We start from the raw sequence: 21,243 nt of genomic DNA on the forward strand, positions 1-21,243 counted from the left end.
GCGTGCATGCACTCTCTTATTAGCGTGCATATAAGCCTCGGAAGGCAAAATATTTGTATATATCGTGTAGGCATACGTACAAGCATTCAGACTGTGCTAGCACAGCGGAATAAGCTGCCCTGTGAGAATGTCCATGACATTCACACACATGCGAACACGTTGTGGCTAGCAGACGACGCAAGGAGCTATCCACACTACAGGGTTTGGTCCGCTCACCGCTAGGTCCCGACTCTGCTGTATCTCGAGGACAATAGTATGTCTCACACGTGGCAGCTCGAGCAGATATGGCGATCGAGAGGTTCTATTTGATACTAGGCGTACGCGCCCTTGAACTCATCCTAGTTGGCACCTCGACGCCGAGGGAGCTTTGCGACATTCTAGGACTCACAATAAGCATTATAGTACTGGGAAATCGTCGACGATTATGCTCGCAGTGCTGTTCTCTCCGTCACTCTTCATACGCGCGTTTACCCCCATCTCGCGGAGCCTGAGAAAACTACACCTTTGGCACACTCGCCCGGCGCTCAGGTTTTAGCCATATACTGCCTCGCTGTAAAACATAAGCTAAAGTAACCAGAACTAGTACCGTTCCTTTACCTCAGCAGCGTACTAAGAGCCGTAGACTCGTAGAGACTTCCGCCTGGAAATTATTGTCACATACTCTACGGGAACATTAAAGCGCACATGCGAACAATAAAACTGCGTCCTTGTGGCCCACTATGCAGTCGAACCTCAATGTAACGAAGTAGCGTCAGGATCACAAATTAGTTCGTTATATCCGATATTCGCTGTAAAAGAGGACATAGAAAACGGCAGTAACAAATCGCCAATCTGGCTCGCGCGAAAAGCCTAGATACAAAAACTAATTATTGCAGGCTTCGAACCCACTATATGAACTAGGTAGTTCTTACCTCTATGCGTGTTGCATTTCAAACTAAACATACCGATACATAAGAAGGTGAAATAACAAGAGACTAAAGTTCGTTTCACAAAACAAGCCTGCGTTCCCATTTCTTTAAAGGTGCATTTGACCACATTTTTAACCGAAGTTTTCGTCTAACAACCAATTTTATAAAACAATGTGATCGTGAATTATTCCTGAACAAATAATTTGCTTTTTACGCTACATTTTAAGTTAAGAGCCTCGCGCAAACCAAAAGTTTCTTCGTTAGAGACATATCGCCGTGGCGCTCGCATTTTCAGTTCCGTTATGCAAGTAATAAATGTCACTGAAATGAAGCGTGGCCAGCCAAGGTTGATACTTCATTCCTTAAAACTGATAATTTGCTATATATGTGTTCGTTGCAATGAGCTTCAACTGCATCAAGATTACCCATGTTCCAGCCACTGTGAAATTTGCAGAAACAGCGGAGTTGTGGTTCTCCTGTATTTAACTTGTGATTTTGCGTGGTATTTTGTGATTTTGTGTCGATGTCTGCGATTACGTTATTTTAGAGTATAGATCGATCCACGGGAACTGACGTGTGGCAGCGCATGCTAACCCCGCCCCCACTACATTGACTTTAGGCCTCATTCACGCTCGAACCGCCCTTCCCCCGTTTTCCTGTGCGGCTAGCGCATCGCCCGCGACCGAGGCAGTTACGCATCTATGGGTGTATCTGAAAGCCAGAGCGTGCATGCGACGTGGAAACTCATCTGTAGTCAGGCCCAGTTCTAGAATAGCTCCGCTGCCAAAAGCATTTCTGTACTTGCATTTTTATCAACTTTATCAAGTTAGCTGTGTTAGAACTTACATCTTAGGGAGCTTACAGCTGTACACCCATGGGCAGGGTTTCCAGATTTGGCTACATTGCGTCAATATGGTTACTTTGTTAGGTTCGTGGCGGTAAAAGAAGTGGCTTGGCTACTTTGGGGCTACTTTCCTCTTCCCTCGATTTCAACCAAATTATCGGTGACATGGTAGCAGCCGGCATCCCAGTAGGCTGTGTGAAAACATGGTGGCCAAGGCCTGTTTAAATTAAGCTACAAAAATTGAATTTGGAATTTGCACTAGACAAAAGTAAAAGATTTTGAATAAGTTACTGGGTCTCGGGGAAAACTGGTGCGTTGCGGCTCCTTTTTAAGACCATCTATTGCTGAACGCGATTTAAACCGTAATGGGAAGCGAACCGGATAATCGAAAGTGATCTCCATCCACGGCGCTCTGCGCTCATTAACATTGGCGACTGGATACCCGATGAAGTGTTTGCGTCATTTTTTGGGATAACGAACGATCTGCGACTGAGGAATATTAACTACTAAGGCTTCGTCATTATGCAATAAATCATTGTGAAAGTGACTAAAATTTTTGCGTCAATCTCAGCAACGATGATTTTGAGCACACTTATGCGGTACACATTTTTAATGTCGCCACAAGGCTGTTGCTTCTAGTCGTTTTAGGAAAATGCATGCACGACGCCTGAAGAGTAATTTTTGCAACAGCTCAAGAAAGATCGTCATCCTGCGCGAAAGGATTTCTAAGGTCAAGAATTTATGCTGGAAACGCAACAATGCTCATTTTGAAGTGGTCATTCTCCACCTTTTTACATTATCGCGAAAAAGCTTTTGCATTTGGTCATTTACATAAGAACCTCACTGCTATTTTCACATAAGAGTGGACACTTTTGTCTCCTTACTGAGCTTGGTTCAAGTTGACTATTTTCTGACTAGTTTTGCAAAATTTATCATCTATTTTTTTGTCTTTTTGACCTGGCAGCCCTGCCCATGGCCACACACATGGGTAGTGCGCTGGTCACATAATATGTATATTTAGTCACCTAACTCTGCGTCTGTTATTCGTGCTTTTAAGACACGTTTTGTCTGATCTAACGATGGACATGGTGGATGCAGTTACGGCTAGACGGCCATTGTTTCACCGAATACAGTGAGCCGCCAGTGGAAAGGCTAAATAAATATTTTGCTAGCACTGCAACAATGACGTGTAATAAAACCTTCATCTGTTCCCGGTGGAAGGCGATGCTATTCTGCAAAAGCTCTCCGGCAGGAGGTGACAATTGCTAAAGCCCCAAGTATGCTTGCCAGGTATTGCGATTATGACGTAGTACACTACTATCATGGGTAGACTTTATGGCCATGTGCCACATGTCGCCACTAACGGTATGGACAACAACTTTATTCAGAAATATGTGCATGTTCACTCACTGAAAATAGACCTGAAAACAAGGTCCATGATCGGGCTAGTTGGTAGTTGATGACGTCATCCTAGCGGAATATGTTTTTTGTCAAGAAACCAAATGAATGTGACAAAGAGAGACCAACAGTGTGCAAGTTAGCGCTTTTGTTTTTCACATTCATTACGTCCCCAATCACAAAGTTTAACGCTAAGAGGACACCATAAAAAAATCGGCAGATCCCACGCAGTGTGGGAATCGATGTAATGCGAAGCAGCCAGCAAAGAGCTGCATACATCGTCTTGTTTGTCATTGAGGCTTATGAAGTCATTCATGTCGTGTCATCTAGTTCGCCATATATCGCGAGATTGTCAATCATGCATGCGTGTACAATCTGGTATATGCCATGCTAATGAAACATGTATTCTGCTACATATATAGGATGCGTGACCTGCTATTTATGTTCGGCACTCATGTCATGCCATACCAATTTACGTATATATCCAGTTAACAAAATGGCCGAGAGTGCACCATGACCGTGGCGTCTAAATCATACCTACATGACATGCATGTACGATTTTCGTGTTACCACCTGTTATTTATGTTCGCCACACAGACGTTGCGCAATACCAGTTTTGGTCTTTATCAAGCTAGCGAAACAGCCGCCAGCGCACCATGAGCGTGGCACGTAAGTCATGCTGTACATGACATGCGTGTTATGATTTTCATGTTACCACCTGTTATTTGTGTTCGTCACACAGTCACGTCGCGCGATAAAAATTTTGGTGTATATCAAGCTAGGGAAACGGCCGCCGGCGCACCATGAGCGTGGCACGTAAGTCATGCTTTGCATGACATGCGTGTCATGATTTTCATGTTACGCCTGTTATTTGTGTTCGTCACAGATTCACGTTGTGTGATACCAATTTTGGTATATATCAAGCTAGCGAAACAGCCGCGAGCGCACCATGAGCGTGGCACGTAAGTCATGCTGTGCATGACATGCGTGTCATGATTTTCATGTTACGCCTGTTATTTGTGTTCGTCACAGATTCACGTTGTGTGATACCAATTTTGGGATATATCAAGCTAGCGAAACAGCCGCGAGCGCACCATGAGCATGGCATGTAAATCATGCTGTACATGACATGCGTGTCATGATTTTCATGTTAACTCCTGTTATTTGTGTTCGTCACACAGTAACGTCGCGCAATACCAACTTCGGGGTAGATCAAGCTAGCGAAACGGCCGCCAGCGCACCATGAGCGTGGCACGTAAGTCATGCTGTACATGACATGTGTGTCATGACTTTCATGTTAACTCGTGTTATTTATGTTCGTCACACAGTCACGTCACGCAATAGCAATTTCGGGGTAGATCAAGCTAGCGAAACGGCCGCCAGCGCACCATGAGCGTGGCACGTAAGTCATGCTGTACATGACATGCGTGTCGTGATTTTCATGTTAACTCGTGTTATTTATGTTCGTCACACAGTCACGTCGCAAGATGCCAATTTTAGTGTATATCAAGCTAGCGAAACGGCCGCCAGCGCCCCATGAGCGTGGCACGTAAGTCATGCTGTACATGACATGCGTGTCATGATTTTTATGTTAACTCGTGTTTTTATGTTCGTCACACAGTCACGTCGCGCAATACCAATTTCGGGGTAGATCAAGCTAGCGAAACGGCCGCCAGCGCCCCATGAGCGTGGCACGTAAGTCATGCTGTACATGACATGCGTGTCATGGTTTTCATGTTAACTCGTGTTATTTATGTTCGCTACACAGTCACGTCGCAAGATACCAATTTTGGTGTATATAAAGCTAGCGAAACGACCGCCAGCGCACCATGAGCGTGGCACGTAAGTCATGCTGTACATGACATGCGTGTCATGGTTTTCATGTTAACTCGTGTTATTTATGTTCGCTACACAGTCACGTCGCAAGATACCAGTTTTGGTGTATATAAAGCTAGCGAAACGACCGCCAGCGCACCATGAGCGTGGCACGTAAGTCATGCTGTACATGACATGCGTGTCATGATTTTCATGTTAACTCGTGTGTCATTTATGTTCGCCACACAGTCACGACACGCAATACCAATTTCGGGGTAGATCAAGCTAGCGAAACGTCTGCCAGCGCACCATGAGCGTGGCACGTAAATCATGCTGTACATGACATGGGTGTCATGATTTTCAAGTTAACTTGTGTCATTTATGTTCGTCACACAGTCACGTCGCGAGATACCAATTTTGGTGTACATCAAGCTAGCGAAACGGCCGCCAGCGCACCATGAGCGTGGCATGTAAATCATGCTGTACATGACATGCGTGTCATGATTTTCATGTTATGACTTGTCATTTATGTTCGTCATACAGTCATGTTACGCCATACCAATTTTGGTGTACATTCGATTAACCAAGCGACCAGGAGAGCACAAAGTCGTAGGCGGCTAGATAGATAGATAGATAGATAGATAGATAGATAGATAGATAGATAGATAGATAGATAGATAGATAGATAGATAGATAGATAGATAGATAGATAGATAGATAGATAGATAGATAGATACGCTCAAAGTCGCAGAAGTTCGCTAAGAAATGCTTCGCATTTAAAATACTTGTTTGCAACCTGTCCCAACCAGGGTCCTATGTTCAAAACGTTATTCTTTTAGCCACTTCTGGTCAAACAGCTTGCACGTAGTTTTACTACAGCAGAGGTTCACGTATGCACGTGTGCACGTGTACACCTGCACAAAGTTATAGGAAGTCTCGCTACCGGTCCATTATATTGCTTCTCACCTCGCTGCCATAGAAAGCGAAGCTGCTGCTGATTGAGCAGGAAAATTTCTACTCTCTGGAGCCACGCCGATTTTTAACGCGATTGTGTTAAAGAGCCCTTTTCGCCGAAATTAGTGTCGGCTTCGTTGGTTGTGACCGAAAAGTCAGCGTTGTCCGTCAGCAAAAGATCGAGAAAGATACAAGTAAAATAATTAATAAAAATCTTTAGTTCGAGTGAGAATCGAACCAAGGCCTGCTGCGAGGCAAGCAGCTGTCCTGCCACACAGCCACACCATTGCTTAAAACTGCTTCGGAAAAGAACACTATCATCGATAGTGAAACCACCCACTCATCGAGTCGACTCAGGCTCAGATGGAGCCGTGAATCTGTCAGTCTGAGTCTAAGTGAGTCCGGGTGAGTAACACTTTGTTGAGTTTAGTCGCGGGGTTGAATCCCTGCCGCGGGGGCCGCATTTTCGATGGAGGCGAAAATGCGTGAGGCCCGTGTGCTTCTATTTAGGTGCTCGTTAAAGAACTCCAACAATTATTAATTATTATTTTGGTGAGTTTGAGCCCGAGTGAGTCCGGTTGAGAAAAATTGTAGTTAAGCTGAGCTCAATTTAGTCCTGTTGAGAAAAGTTTTGTGAGTCTGAGTCCTGGTGAGCCCTAAGTGTAAAATACATTTCTTGAGTGAGTCTGAGCGAGCTCCACATTTATTTGCCGACGTATAGTTCTATCTACTCAACTTCAGCAGAATGCTTTCACGGCGCTAAATATTTTTTTTTATTCGACCTTCGATCAGGACACTTGAAAATTGTTATCGATGACATGTCGACAGACGGTCTTTATTAGTTTAAGGTCATGCCCTTCGAATTACGCAAAGTTCAGGCCACCTTAGAGCGGATGATGGACACTTTCCTGCGAGGTTTCATGTGGTCAATTCACTTGCGCTACTTCGACGTAACAGTCTTTTTCCACACCTTTGAAACGCACCTCGAACATCTTTCTTTCATCCATTGTGTTTTTCGCAATGCCGATCTCTAGCTGAACTAGTCAAGGTGTCACTTCGGACAACAGCAACTAACCATGCTGAGACATCTTGTCGACTCCTCTTGCGCTGGTCCCAATCTTTATAAAGTTCGATTCGTGCTGAACTTCCCCGTCCAGGCCTGCACTGAGGAAGTCCACAGCTTTCTCGGTCTGTGCTCGCACTTTCGACGTTTTTTGAATAATTTTGCGGACGTCGCATGTCCTCTCACAGACTTACTAAAGAAAGATGTCCCCTTCTTCTGGGGTGCTGCGCAGCCTACGGCGTTCTCTACACTCATCACGTTGCTAACAACCCCACCTATTCTGGCCCACGTTTCCACCACAACAGAAGTCCGCACCGAAGCCAGCGGCCACGGAATCGGTGCTATTTTGGTCCAGCATCAAATTGGGTGAGTACGTGTTATTGTCTATGCCAGCCGCCTCCTCTCCGCAGCCGAACAGAACTACTCAATCACCGAAAGGGAGTGCCTTGCTCTCGCTTGGGCGGTAGGCAAATTTTGGCCCTAACTACATAGTAGGCATTTCATCGTCACAACCGATCACCAGTCACTCTGCTGGCTCTCGTCTTTGAAGAATCCCACTCGGCGTCTTTGTCGCTGTGCACTGCGGATCCAAGAATATAATTACTCGGTGTCCTACAAATCTGACCACTTATCGATGACGCCGACTGCTTGTCCCGCGATCCAATGGACCCTCTTGAGGCTTTGGGTGAAGCGCCACCGTGTGTACTTTCCCTCTCCACCTTAAGCGACATCCGTGATGAACAGCGCCGAGATCCCGTCTTATCTGACGTTATCAAGAAGCTTAGTTCTACGGCGCCCGATCCGTTACTCGACTGCTCGTGTTAAGGATGACACATTGTACCGTCACAACGTCCACGCATACGGATGCGGACAGCTTCTTGAGGTACCTTCAAACCTACGAGCGAGCGTTATCGGTCAGCTCCATGACGCATCCACTGCCGAACGCCTTGGTCTCTCTCGGACGTACGACCGTGTACAGCGTCGATTTTATTGGCCCAGTCTTTATCGCTCTGTCCGCCGCTACGTCGCCGCATGCGACCAGTGCCAACGCTGTAAAAAACCTCCTAAGAGTCCTGGCGGACTGCTCACGCCACTTGATGTTCCCTTTGACCCCTTCTTCCGAGTTGGCCTTGACCTCCTAAGCTCTTTCCTCGCGTCTACTTCCGGGACGAAGGGGATAGCTGTAGCGACGGATCATACAACCCAGTACGCCATTACACGGGCTCTATCAACTAGCTGTGCCACGCATATTGCCGATTTCCTCCTGCATGGCATTATCCTCCATCATGGTGAATGGCGCCAACTCCTCGCAGACCGCGGACACTATTTTCTTTCCAGAGTCATTGATCTGTTTCGCTCCAGCGAGACGAAACATAAATTTACGACGGCCTACCACCCACAAACTAATGGACTGACTGAACAATTCAAACGGACTTTAACTGATAGCACTCTATGTAGTACGTCTCCTCCTACCACCAAGGCTGGGGCATTGCAGCGCCTTTTGTCACATTTGACTATAATTCCTCACGCCACGATACCGCAAGTTTTTCACCCTTCTTTCGCTTGTTTGGCCGCAACCCAACATTACCTTTCGACACCATCTTTCCGGCAGCGGTCGATTCACCGACTGAACACGCCCGTGATATCACTGCCAGAGCTCGCAAAGCAAGAGAAGTTGCCCGTAAGCGCCTTTCAGCATCGCAAGAGCACTAGAGGCAGCGTTATGACGCACATAGTCGCGACGTCTCCTTAACCCCGGGTTCTACTGTGCTGTTGTGGACTTCGACTCGGCGCTTTGGACTCTCTGAAAAACTGGTTTCCCGTTATTCGAGACCCTACCACCTATTAAGCCAGGTGACAGACGTCACCTACTAGATAGGCCCACTCAAGTCTTCATCTGCCTCCACTTCATTGTCCGCAGACAATGTTTATGTGTCCCGCCTTAAGCTCTACCGCTCAGCAACACCATAGGAAGCACCATGACCCTCGGGCGTTAGCGCCCGAGGGTCATGTTACACGCGTAGTGCACCGCCTATAGAGGCGCCACTGACGGCCACCTAGCGGGCGCCGTCGACAGTACACACGAGAAGTGGAGCAGCCGACAACCCTTTGCATAGCTTTGTTGCGAGGATGTGGCTGTAATTCGCGGCTGGGATTTCCCATTCATTCCGGTGCCAGACAACTAATTCTGCGCTGGCATCTGAGGAAAAGGCGCGGGCCTCTACGAAAGTGGACTTGTGCATAGTGTTCGTCACAAACGAGCGCTTAACTAAGCGCGTGTCGCCAATTTCAAACGATGGCATGGAAACCCGGCGCCGACGGTTGGCCCGCGATAGAGCGCGCCCATTGAAAAAACAAGTATACAAAGGCGCCGAAAGCGCTCCCTTTACCATCTCTGCAGAAGACGCCTCCGAGACAGCCCAACGGCCGCGCAAGATCAGGAGAATTCGAGAAATCAAAGTGCCCCCGTCCGATTCCGCAGACAAATCTGTGACAAGGATCTAGCCCATTCCCTAGCTTTCGCTGTGCTACGTACAGATGAATCACCTAGAAGCTTCCCGAACCCCGGCGTGAGGCGATATAAGCGCGCTGCGACGAAGGGTCAGTCAGTGAAGTAGTTAAGCGTGGTTCGCTCGACCACAGAAGGCGTCTTGTTTGATTATGTAGTGCAGTCAATCGGACTGTGAAGCGATGACGCCTTGGGAGCAGTCACAAGTTTTGAAGAGGGTCGCCGAGGAGACGTGATGACCGACAACGAAGGACGAACTGTCAGCGCTACTGTCTACGTGGAGTGAATCGTCAATCCGGTGAATATATTTTGTTTGTGTTATCAACTCTTGGCTCGGACTCTGTCTTTGTACCACAACCGGCGTTCGCTTGCGCACTAAAAGGACCTACCCTTATATTGTCTGTGCTTTCGTGATGCGTTTCAGGGAGCCGATACGTCAGCCCTTGGAATATGCCTAGCGATTGCTTCTCCATTAAGGAGATCAATGACATTGTTAATAGAATTCAGGACAACCCAGTCCGCATACATGCAAGGTGCGTCGCGCAGACCAGCGTAACAAGGCCCAGCTATGAGGTGCAGCTCGTGGTGAACATCCGCTTCGTTTTGTTCACAAATGCGACGTCTCAATCACTTCTTGTTCTTCCTGAAGTCAACCATTGCTGCATTGCTGTTTCTGCAAATAATAAATACAGAAAGTTTGGACGAAGTGTCCTTGCACAGCAGTGGAACCGAACCAACATATGCTCAGGCTGCGATAACTTACGTCGCCTGCCAGTGACAACATGATCGAGTGCATCCAACAAGCACCGATATGGCAGAACGGAAGCATTAGAACAAGAAGCCACGCATTAACTCACCCGATCAAGAAGCGGCTCGTCTTTCCCAACGAACAGCGGCGATCCATTGCTTCCGTCGCTCCGGCTCATGAGGCTTTGCGGTAAATGAGTAAAACCGTGTTGCGGGCGAGTTTTGGTAGGTGTTTGAGCACCCCGCACCAGAGCAATCGTTATTCGACACCAGGGGCCTAGCCAGAAATTTCTTTCGGGGGGGGGGGGGGGAGAGGTGTTTAACCATACCTTATGTATGTTCGTGCGTGCGTTTGTATGTGCGCGTGCCTATATGCGCGCGTGCATATATGAACCCCCGCAACCCCCCCTTGGCTACGCCCCTGTTCGACACCCCTTGAAGTTTCGGCCAGCACGCATACGACGAACGTTGCTTATTACAGTGTGAGCTGTTATGACATCACAACAACGGCCGTTTTTTTGGCGCCGTAGTTGTCCACCGCCGCCGGCGTCCGTTACCGCTATCGCGCGAAATAAGATAAAACGAAATAAGAAAAAATATTCGCGATGGAGCGGGTTCGAACCTGGGCCCCTGGGCCCAGGTTCGAACCCAGTATTCTACCACACAGCCCAGTATTCTACCACACAGCCATGCCGGTGGTTGAAAATCCTCTGCAAAAAAAACCCGATACAGGCTACGCGTCAGGAAGGAACTGCATTAACATGTGTAATATAGAGTGGTAGAAGAGTAAATAACAACCCAGCGTCACACGACGCGAACTCTGTGACCAGGCGCCAGACAATGCGAATTGCGCAACAAGTGGGTTTTTGAATGCTTCCAACCCATTACAAAGGGCTCTGCCATAAATCTTCGTCATCAGGCACAACATCAACAAAATGCGCATAATTCCTTAGATGTCTTTAGCGAGTACCACCGTTCTCCACAGAATGACGAAAAATGGCATAGTGGCTGCTTCCCTACTTCCCAATAATTATGATTTATAGCGTAGTGGGTTCCTCGCAAGTACACTTGCATTGGTTACCAAGGAAGCCCATAAGGCCCCCCACGATCCATTTCCTCACGGACTCAATAAAGTTCTTCCCCCTCTCTTTCTTTCTAAAGTTAACGTATTTTATATAGCGTGGTGGGAGAGCGAAATAGATACCGGGCGTCACACAATGCGAATTACGTAACTAGTGGGTCCTTTAGAACTTACAAGTTACAACCCATTACAAAGGGATCAGCCATAATTCTTCATTGTCATCAGCCGTCGCGTCCACAAAGTGCACATAATGCCTTACAGATGTGTAGCTGGTATCTCGCTTCTCCACAGAATAACGAATAACGGGGGTGCTCCCGAACTTCACAAAAAGTTATGATTTATGGCGTAATGGGTACCTTGAAGTGTACTTTTATTAGTAGCCCCAAGAGAGTTTACAACGGGCTGTAGAAATGCCCCTCTTCCATCTTTCGCTATGACTGTGCTGCGCTTTCCGCGCAGGCCTGGCGTCTTTTTGCAGCAGTAGAGAGACCGCGTGACGTTTATCTTCTTTTGCCTTCTTGACAGAACCATGGCTTGAACTTTAGGCTGACGAGAAACTGGAAGTGGACCTGCAACGTCGATCTTCGGTTGACGGAGTGTGCTGCCTCCGCAGGCTCCCTGGCCTGTGCTTTCCTGTAGACCATTTCCGAATTTCAACCAATGGTGATGCATCTTTCTCTTTAGGTCTCGGCTGAGTGGCTAGATGAGTTGCACCCATGGCTGAGTGTCGTAGCTTAGTGGGTTGTGGTGGCTGGAAGATCAAGCAAGCTTGCGCTGCCGAAAACCAGTCTTCACCTAGGATAAGGGGAAGGGTGTTGTTTTCCAAAACTGCTGCCTCAACCACACCAGTGATGTGGTCAATAGTTATCTTCAGGAGGGCCGATCGAACCGGTAGTGCTGTACCCCCTCCAACAACGGAAAGAGGTCTATTGGTCCACGTTAGGAGCATTGTAGAAGGAAGGATATCTTAGAAATCAATGTCACTTTCGAGCCAGAGTCTGGGTAAGCTTGTTGTTCTCCGACTCCTGTAACGCTCACCAAGAAAAATGGACACAGCTGGTGGGAACCTTCTAGTTTACCGGGCATACTGTGAAAGGCCTAGGGCTGTTGGGCGCAAGGGATGTGCGACGACTGGGTCCGTGATGACCTGTTACGCGGAGGACATGCTGCTGCCAAAATCCCTAGCTGTTTCCACTTGCAAGCAGACTGCTTGTGTTATGTCTTGGCCACTCCGGAATGCTGGGGCCCCACAGCCTGCAGAAATGGCTTACTATCGCCGTTCCTGTTGTTCAATGGGCAACTCAGAAATGCGTTGTCGCAGCTGTTGGCAGTGCTGGTGGCTAGATATTGTGCTGATGACCTAAATTGTCACTTTGAAGTCATTGCTGGGGCCGCATTATTGGTGGTTTTACACTTGCCGTGTTTTTAGTAGGTTGAGTGCACTTCTCCAGAATTGTGCACGCAGTTATGAAGTCACGTACCGTTGAAAGTCTATTAGCCGCGATGGCTGCAATAACATGTGGTTCTAGGAGACCTTCTAGTAGGTAATCAATCTTCTGGGTGTCAGTAAGCATGCCGGGGCAGTTTTCAGTCACCCGTTGCTTCACGTAAGCGTACTTTTGTAAGCTCTCGCCTGTGCTCTGTCTAACCTTTATAACGCGTTCCTGCCATTTGAAGAGAGTCAGCTCTGACGAAAATGTTTCTTTCCAGGCGGCGCTCCACATTTCCCATGTAGGATTATTATTCCCAAAAGCGAGGTTGTGATGAATAAATGCCCGAGTGTCATGTGTAGTGTCGCATTAAGGACATGCCTGCCATCTCCAGCTGGGAGGACTGGGAGGTCCTGCTCTCGTCTGGGGACGTGGCGTTGCAACTTGGTGCGGTGACTCGGGCTGCCGATGTCATCGCGGTGAGAGGCATGACCGTGTAGACGTGGCGTGGGACCACGCAGTGGTCCAGGGACCCGGGGGGTCCAAACACACTTGCTGATAAAGTTTTTCTGTCTGTCTGTCAAGGACAAGACCAGATTGGACTGAGCGGTCACGTAAAAGGGCACAGACAGGACCTGCGCAAGGAGGAAGACAGCGATGGGCTTTAGCACGCGAACGAGAGAGAGAAAGGCCGGTGGAATGGCCACAGGCTGCGCAGGTTCGCTTGCTGCCTTACGGACGCGTAGTGGGCCCTTCGCTGATTCGCCAAAAGAAGAATTATGGCGTAGTGGGCAATTAACAACTGTACTTGCTATTGGCATTCTAGGATAGTTTGAAACGGCCAATGTTACGTCTACAGTCGTTCATTTCTTTACGGCACGGCTGAGGCATGCACCGAGAACCGAAGGCAGGCTAGGAAGTGAGAAGGCCATGCGCACGGGGCCCTATTACGCTATCGCGTTCTACTCTTAAAGGCGAAGCTCAAGCGTTTTTCAAGTTTTTTATTGTTTAATATCTTCTACCTCAAAGAACCCCTTTCCGAGGGCTTTTTATGATGGAATGCGCAGACAAGATAGTGTAATAAAGGTTCAATAACTTTTCTAATGCTATCCTTGTTAGAATGTTGGATGCCACTTGCGGAAAGACCATTTCAGTCCCCGGCTGACCGAGTGATGAATGTGTCATAGGGGGTCGTGGTGCAAGCAGTAGGTGGCTAGACGGCTTTGTGGTGACTTCTGTGAGATGAAGTACCGTGGCCTGGTTGGATAGGAGAGTTATAATGAAACACATGATACATCTTGCGATACAAGGGTATTCTAGAACACGCCACGGTAACCTAGTGGTTATGGTGCTCGACTGCTGACCCGAAGGCCGCGGGATTTAATCCCGGCCGCGGCGGCCGCATTTTCATGGCGGCGGGAATGCTTCAGTCCCGGGTGCTTAAATTTATGTGCACGTTAAAGGACCCCCGGTGATCGAAATTTCCGGAGCCCTCCACTACGGTATCCCACATAATTACATCGTAGTTTTGGGACGTTAAACCCCAGCACTTAATATTATATTTAAGGATAGCCTAAAAATTTTGCGGTACAGGTTAAGTTTGGCAGTCCTCTTATTTTTAAGAGTAGCAACACTGGTGTAGCATCAGTAACCGAAGTAGATTAATCTAAATGCGCACTTTTAAACCTGTTCAATAGACTTATTTAGATTAACTTGGGCATGGTCCCAAATTGCGGACACGTACTCGAGTTTGGGCGAATTAGGGTTCTGTAACGTAGGAATGTAATTTAACTGATCAAGAGGCAAAGTGCGTGTTGCGACGGAAGTAACCGAGAGCTCCGTTAGCATTGTTAACTACTTTCGCAGGGAGACCTATTTACTTCCCGTGAAATGTTAACGTCAAGATACTTAATATAACTGATGGACGAGACTATAGAGCTTTTAGGAATATAGTTCGTGGTGGGAAAATTTTGGCGTCTGTGCAAGAAAAGAAGCGCAGTTTTGTTCAAAACAATGAGTCATTTGTGACACCACTAACTGAATTTTGGTAGGTGAGACGGGAGAGTATTCGGAGACGTTTATCGACCCACTAAGGTCGGGACAAGTTAAGTTAACAACGTCCTGACAAGTTAAAAGAAACTTCACGAGCTTGAACAGCGTTTCATACAACGCTAAGCACAACAGCCCTTCGCACGGCAGCACAATTACACATGTGTATCATGCATGTAATATGAATGGCGTGGATTGATTCCGAACCCGCGTCCACACGTGCTTTCAATACATTTCGATTTGCGTCATAATTCATATTCATGATACTCAGACTGTCGTCATGTCTACTGCAGGATGAATGTATCTCCCAATCATCTCCAATTCGCCCTGTCTTTCATGAACTTTTATTCCTTCGAACTTGTTGATCTCATCGCTCCATGTAACTCTCCTCGGCTTCTTTTTCCTTTCGTATCCACTCCGTCCCTCGAACTGACGCATTACCGGCTGAGGTCCACTTCTTTCGCCTAATACCTACTGGAATATAAGCTGCCCCTTAGACTTCAGATAAATACGTTTCTTGGTTTCATTATCTGTCGTCGTCACGTGGTCGAAGCGGAGCTATGACGCTCTTTTACTTCCTGAACGTCAACCCAGTAGTGATAAAGCGGTCAAGTAATTCTGCACGAAAGGTAGCTTGCAGGCCCAAAGGTCAAGCAATCTTATCAAGTCTTTCTCCGCTGGCGCCCCAACTGCTTGTTCAGAAGCTCGTCACACGCATTCGGCGAGCATTTAGTGCCGTGGCTTGTCTTTTGGACTCAGGCTTGCAGTGAGGGCAGGCAGTTAATTAGGAGCACGTTAAGTGTACGCTTGCACGCGCTATCTAGCAATGAAAGCCCTCATTAAAGACGGCGTGGTGTACTCACCGCACCCTAGCGTAGCGATACCCTTGTGCTCCGCGTACACGGTCATCAAGGATGTTCTTGCAAAATACCCGGATGGACTGGCATTGGTGAGTGATCCACAACTCGTTTCGCAACCACGTTGCGACGAAGACGGAGCAGAAAATATGACAGCAACCAGCAAATGCGCCCACATTACGCGGAGTTTGCCACACACACGCACACACACAAACACACACACACACACACACACACGCACACACACACACACACACACACACACACACACCCGCACACACACACCCACACACACACACACACACACACATATATATATATATATATATATATATATATATATATATATATATATATATATATATATATATATATATATATATATATATATTCTATTCCAAAGATTCACCGACGGTTACGATACCGCCTAATGTAAAGGTGCTTTAATTTTGCGATAAGTTGAGCAAATGCACATGCATGAAGGCGATTCGCGAGAGGGATATACAATGCTCGGTTTTCGCGTCAACGTAACGTGGCGCAACGCAACGTAACGTGGCGTGGTGAACCTGGCGTCGTAAACGCGAACGCTGCGCCGGATATAAAGGGCCCTTAAAGAACCGCTCACCAGGTGACATACCGAATTTTGTAAGACACTGGAAGTTGTTGCGCGCCCAATAAAGAGCATTATGCCACAAGAATTTTTCTAATCAGTCCATTGAGAAAACCAATGTTTTGAGGCGGGGGAAACCATGATGAGAGGAGGCGAGCTTGAAATCATTGCCGCTCGCCCCGCGTAGCTTCGCAAGGTAAATCCCTTCCCTGACCTCTTCTGCAGGCGAGCGGGAGGATCACATGACGCATACGCATGAACACGTCATGCGCACACCATGTCACGAGCGCATGACGTGCCAGAACAAGCCCGAGTCCACGATACGCGCGGTGTTGTGGCGGCTTTCTTTGCGCTTCATCTCTGCAAGTTACGCCGCATGCGCCCTCGCCGATCACTTGGATTTGAACCTATTACTGAGCACGAAAGCTGCGACATTTGTATGGACGCGAGACTAGCGGTGTGCTGCATGAACATCTATACTCTGTTTCACAAGCTGTTGCAGTGCAGCCAAAGGTAGAGCTCTCTCGTCCAATCAGGGTTGTAGGGGCACAGGAAATAGCCCCTGAAATATTTCAGCAATCCAGTTCTATTTCGCAAGCTACACCCACACAAATTGAAAATATTGCTAGGATCCACTTTTTCAAAGCGTGCAGAGTGTTTTTATCATTAGTGGAATTAAAAGGGAAAGCCCGCATGGACGCATCTCTGCGGAGGCTTGTGAGGTGGTGATGCGCCGCCTGTCGGAATCATGGTGTCGCCCGAGTTGGTTGTGTGTGTGCAAGATTCCTCTCAAGCTGTGCGACCAGCGAGCCATTCGTTGAATGTGCGCGGTTTTCCCAAGCTGGCGAAGCAGATAGCTTTGAATGTTTTTGAAGGGCTTCGCGTCGAGTGTGGGGACAGTGCAAGTGTGGATGCACTTATCAAGAGGACCGCGAAACTGACCCAGGTGAGCGAGCGAACGCTGTATCGGTGGAAAGGGGAGATGGAAGACGCCGGCGAAGTTCTACCACAGAAGAAACGTTCTTGTGGGAAAGACTGTGATCGAAAAAAAAAAAGCTGGACGATTTTGACGGCTTTTTCGAGAAAGGCGAAATTCCAACTATCGCCAAAGTGGTGCAACGTTTCAAAGAAGACGAGGCGCTACCGACCGTGTCCACGACGACGATGCAGAGGATGCTGAAAAAGCTTGGCTTCAGGTACAAGAAACGCTCTCGGAACGCCCTTATCATAGAAGCGACGCACATTGTTCAGAGTCGCCGCCGGTACCTGCGCCAAATAGCGGAGCTGCGACGCCAGGGTAGGGCAGTTTTTAGGGGCGAAGCTCCTCATAGCATGACCTGGTCGGTCATCGCTCCATCCCGTATCATTCAATAGATGGCGCTGTCCCATAGAGATGCATGCAAACTGCAGTTGGGTGCCGTGTTACGCTCGGCGGAACGGCATTATGTGTGTGTGTTTCTTGAAGAGGATATCAGAAGTTATTTCGAGTCATCGACAGGTATAGATCGACTGCGCGGTTAGCGGTGTAACTAATGAAACGTACGGCGAATGTTGCCATGTGCTCGCGAACTCTCTTCATGGCTTCATCGGTCTCTTTTCGCGTCACGCCCGAGTGTGTTCGCTAGGTCCGGAGCTGTAAACATAGTTGAATTAGCGCAGTGAGATCGTGCGAGATGCCATTTACTTCAACATTTGGTGAATCTTGACTGTTTGCGCTAGCTTTGCAGTCGGTGTTCAGGTTCACTGCACTCGAGAACGTTATCAAAAAACATCGAGAATATTCAACATGGCGTCCTTCGACTGATCGCTGACGCATAGCTTGCTTGCGCACCGTGCTTGCTGTTCAATTGGTTGCTATGTGTAATAGAAGTTGTGTGTGTACGGTAATTGGAAGTCGTACGCGACGTATTCATGTCTTGATTCGGAACGCCAGCAGCCGAACGCACGGGCGACTCGGCGTGCGGTAGGTAAGGTGCATGTTATCTTGCGATACGTAGAAAACAGGCCATCAAAAAAGATTGACATCACTACTTAATTGTTTCATTTCCTTTTTCTTGTCTCCTTAATATTCCCAACGTTGCAATGAATTTGCAAATATTTTGCTGTGCTCCAACAGTTTTTTTTTTTTCGTTGCCAGCGCTGAACAGCTGGGGTTTGGTTTCTGCACTGCTGCACTTTTTTTCATAATGCACTCTGATTAAAACTTCGTCGGCATGGTGCTTTATGTTCTTTTGATCAGAAATATCATATCCCGGAATTTTTAAAGCGAATGCTACTGCAACACAGTATGTATATAGACCTAGGGCTTGCATAAAATCGACTCCCTCAATGCGTGGACCTGTTTTTTTTTCTTGCTGTGACCATTTTTCACCCACTATACAGTATTTTAAGGGTACGCTCGGCGCAATGCAGCATTAGCAGCATTTTTTTGCAACAACCTTAAAAATACCCTTGATACATTGCCTTATACCAACTTTATCAACAGAGCTCCACGCTTCTGTTTTATGCACTGGCAAATGATCATGCCACAATTGCCTTCAAGGTATACCAGTAAACAGTTATTATTTTAATAAATCTTTGATTTCGCTCTCGTGGGTGACACGCTCATAACTCGGATAGCATGCGTAATCTGTTCAACAGATCGATATAAACAGCCGAGCAAATAGAAAGGTATGTAGTTTTCAATATCGCTGACCATAGCGAACCGAAAAGGTGAAGTATCCTGTCGCATAAGATCTTTTCCTGCAAAGTTAGTGCAGTTCACTGCAGGAAGGAGTGTCATTCGAGGGGGGCGAATTCATTCCGGCCAACTATGCAGCCACGTAGAACGGCGCTCTTTGATATTAATTTTTCCCACACGGCATGCAAAAATAAACGAGATTCCCAGAGTACCTCACCATTAACGTTCGATTGCTGGTGAGCTACTCTCTTCTGGCGTCTGCGTGCAGTGGCGTAGCCAGGGAGTGACACACCGCCCCCCCCCGCCCCCCGAAATTTTTTCCCGTGGCATGCATAGCACGAAATGACGCTCGACCACATCTGCCTGCCAGGCCCCCAGTTCAGGTCAAGGAGGTGCCCCCCCCCCCCGAAAAAAAATGTCTGCTTACGCCCCTGTCTGCATGACACGTTTAAAAAAGCGACGAAGTACTTCTGGGGACCGTGGTACTGCTAAATGTCCGGCCACGCTCTGCATTGAACGCGCCTGCATCCAAAGCGCTTGGAAGGGATATGGCGGCGAAAGGTCACGTGATGCGAGTAAGCCAATCGCGTCGGCGGCGGCGCGCGGAAAACAGATGCGATACTCTGAAATTCTAGTGACTCTAAGATGTGTGCAATATGGTGGTTGGGTGAATGCACGCTAGATGGCGTTATTGCGCCATCTAGAGCGTGGACACATCTAGAGCGTGGACACACATTGGAGAAAAAGAACTAGGAGGCTCACTAATAAATATACGGCTGGTAGTGTAAGCAATACGTCAACAAAGAGCGTTAAGCGAAAAGTCCAAGGCGGAGAGGATTTACTGGACGACAGCTATGGAGAAAAAACCGGCTTAGAGTAACCACCGAAAGGGCAAAAATGAAATAAGGAGGGAGGCATTTTACTATAATTCGAGGGAAAGCGCTTTACTGTTTGAAGCGAGATCGGGTTGCCTTAGAACGGGTAGTTATAAAGCGAGATTCAATAAAGAAGAAGAACAATGCACGTGCTGCGGGGAAGATAAGGAAACGGCGGAGCATGTTCTGATTGAATGTGGAGATATCCACCCAGGTGTACGTTTGGGCACGAGCCTACATGACGCCTTGGGTTTTAGAGACAATGGAAAACTGAACACACCCGCGATTGAAATAAGTAAGAGACGGTTAGAGTATTGGTAGCAGAAAATTAGAAAGAAAGGACAAAAATAAATATTGGAAAAAAATAAGGCCCTTCTGCCGTAAAGGGCAGAGAACGGAGCTGAAAACTTAAGTTTTTTTTTTTCTGGAGTAAGATAGTTTTAATTGAAGTAAAGAAACTAGGCCAACACTAAGAAAAAGAAGAGGAAAGGGTTTTTTTTTGTCGGGCCTGGTGGCACACTTGTCACCGCCCCGTTATAAAGGGGACGCTCATAGCATCCATCCATGCATCCATCCTCTCAGATTGGCTGCTGCGCCTTTTATCTCTCATTCTCCTTGATCCTCGCCGTACGTGGAGGAGTGCGCTTGCCGAATCGTGCTGCTTGGCGGACCATGGACGACGAGGAGCGCCGGGTGCGGAAGGCCGCTGCGTCTCGTGCTCGTCGACAGAATCCCAATGTGCGAGCTCGAGAGGCTGCCGCCAAGCGAGCGCGGCACCAGCCGGATCTCGAGGCGGTGCGCGCCCGCGAAGCCGCCGCCAAGCGCACGTGGCGCCAGGCGGATCCCCCGACGGTGCGCGCCAAGGACGCCGCTGCGAAACGGGCTCAACGGGATGCGGATCCCGAGACCATGATTGCTTCAGGAGCTTCGCCCAAGCTCATCATCATTCACCCGAGCGCTACCGTCTAGGCAGGGCCATTCTATTGTGTACGTGATCCCCTCACTCTCTGGGCGCGCGCCCGCGAGAAGAAAGGCAAGCAGCGTTCGGCTTGAAATTTGACCCATTTCCGCGGCGCGTATCGTTGCAAATTTTGGCAGACGTGATTGTGAACGCCCAGTTTATGAATTGCGCTCTTCAGCTCAAAATTGTCGAACCTGGTGAGGGGCCCTTTAAAGGGCCCCTGACAGCCGCTTTTTTGTTTGTGACATTTATGTTGCAATAAGTAGGTCTATGTCTTGTAATCACGGAATGACACCGTAAATGCTCCAACATGATGTCTAATTAATCCTAGCAGCGTTAATTATGGTCATTTTTAGTGTATGTTCAAAACGCGCGCCGAAAGAGGATAAGAAACTAGCGCCGCGCCGCGGCGGTCGCGCCTCAGGGCACGCGTGCTGACGTGCGCTCAGTATTGGGTGACGT

General features: G+C 47.9%; 1 protein-coding gene across 2 annotated transcripts in view; it reads left to right on the plus strand.

Annotated features, from left to right (window-relative positions):
• LOC119383910 (uncharacterized) overlaps positions 1 to 21,243 on the plus strand; it is a 114,604-nt gene that overhangs the window by 17,727 nt on the left and 75,634 nt on the right. The window contains exon 1 of one of the 2 annotated variants that reach the window (XM_037652183.2): positions 15,526 to 15,747. The exons of the other annotated variant lie outside the window; for it this stretch is intronic. Within the exon in view, the coding sequence (XP_037508111.1) occupies positions 15,625 to 15,747 (123 nt within the window). The 5' untranslated portion in view covers positions 15,526 to 15,624. Of the gene's footprint in view, positions 1 to 15,525; positions 15,748 to 21,243 lie in introns of those variants that run through there. 2 annotated transcript variants of the gene reach the window in all.

Source organism: Rhipicephalus sanguineus, chromosome 2, assembly GCF_013339695.2.
Source record: "Rhipicephalus sanguineus isolate Rsan-2018 chromosome 2, BIME_Rsan_1.4, whole genome shotgun sequence".
NCBI classification, from domain to species: domain Eukaryota; kingdom Metazoa; phylum Arthropoda; class Arachnida; order Ixodida; family Ixodidae; genus Rhipicephalus; species Rhipicephalus sanguineus.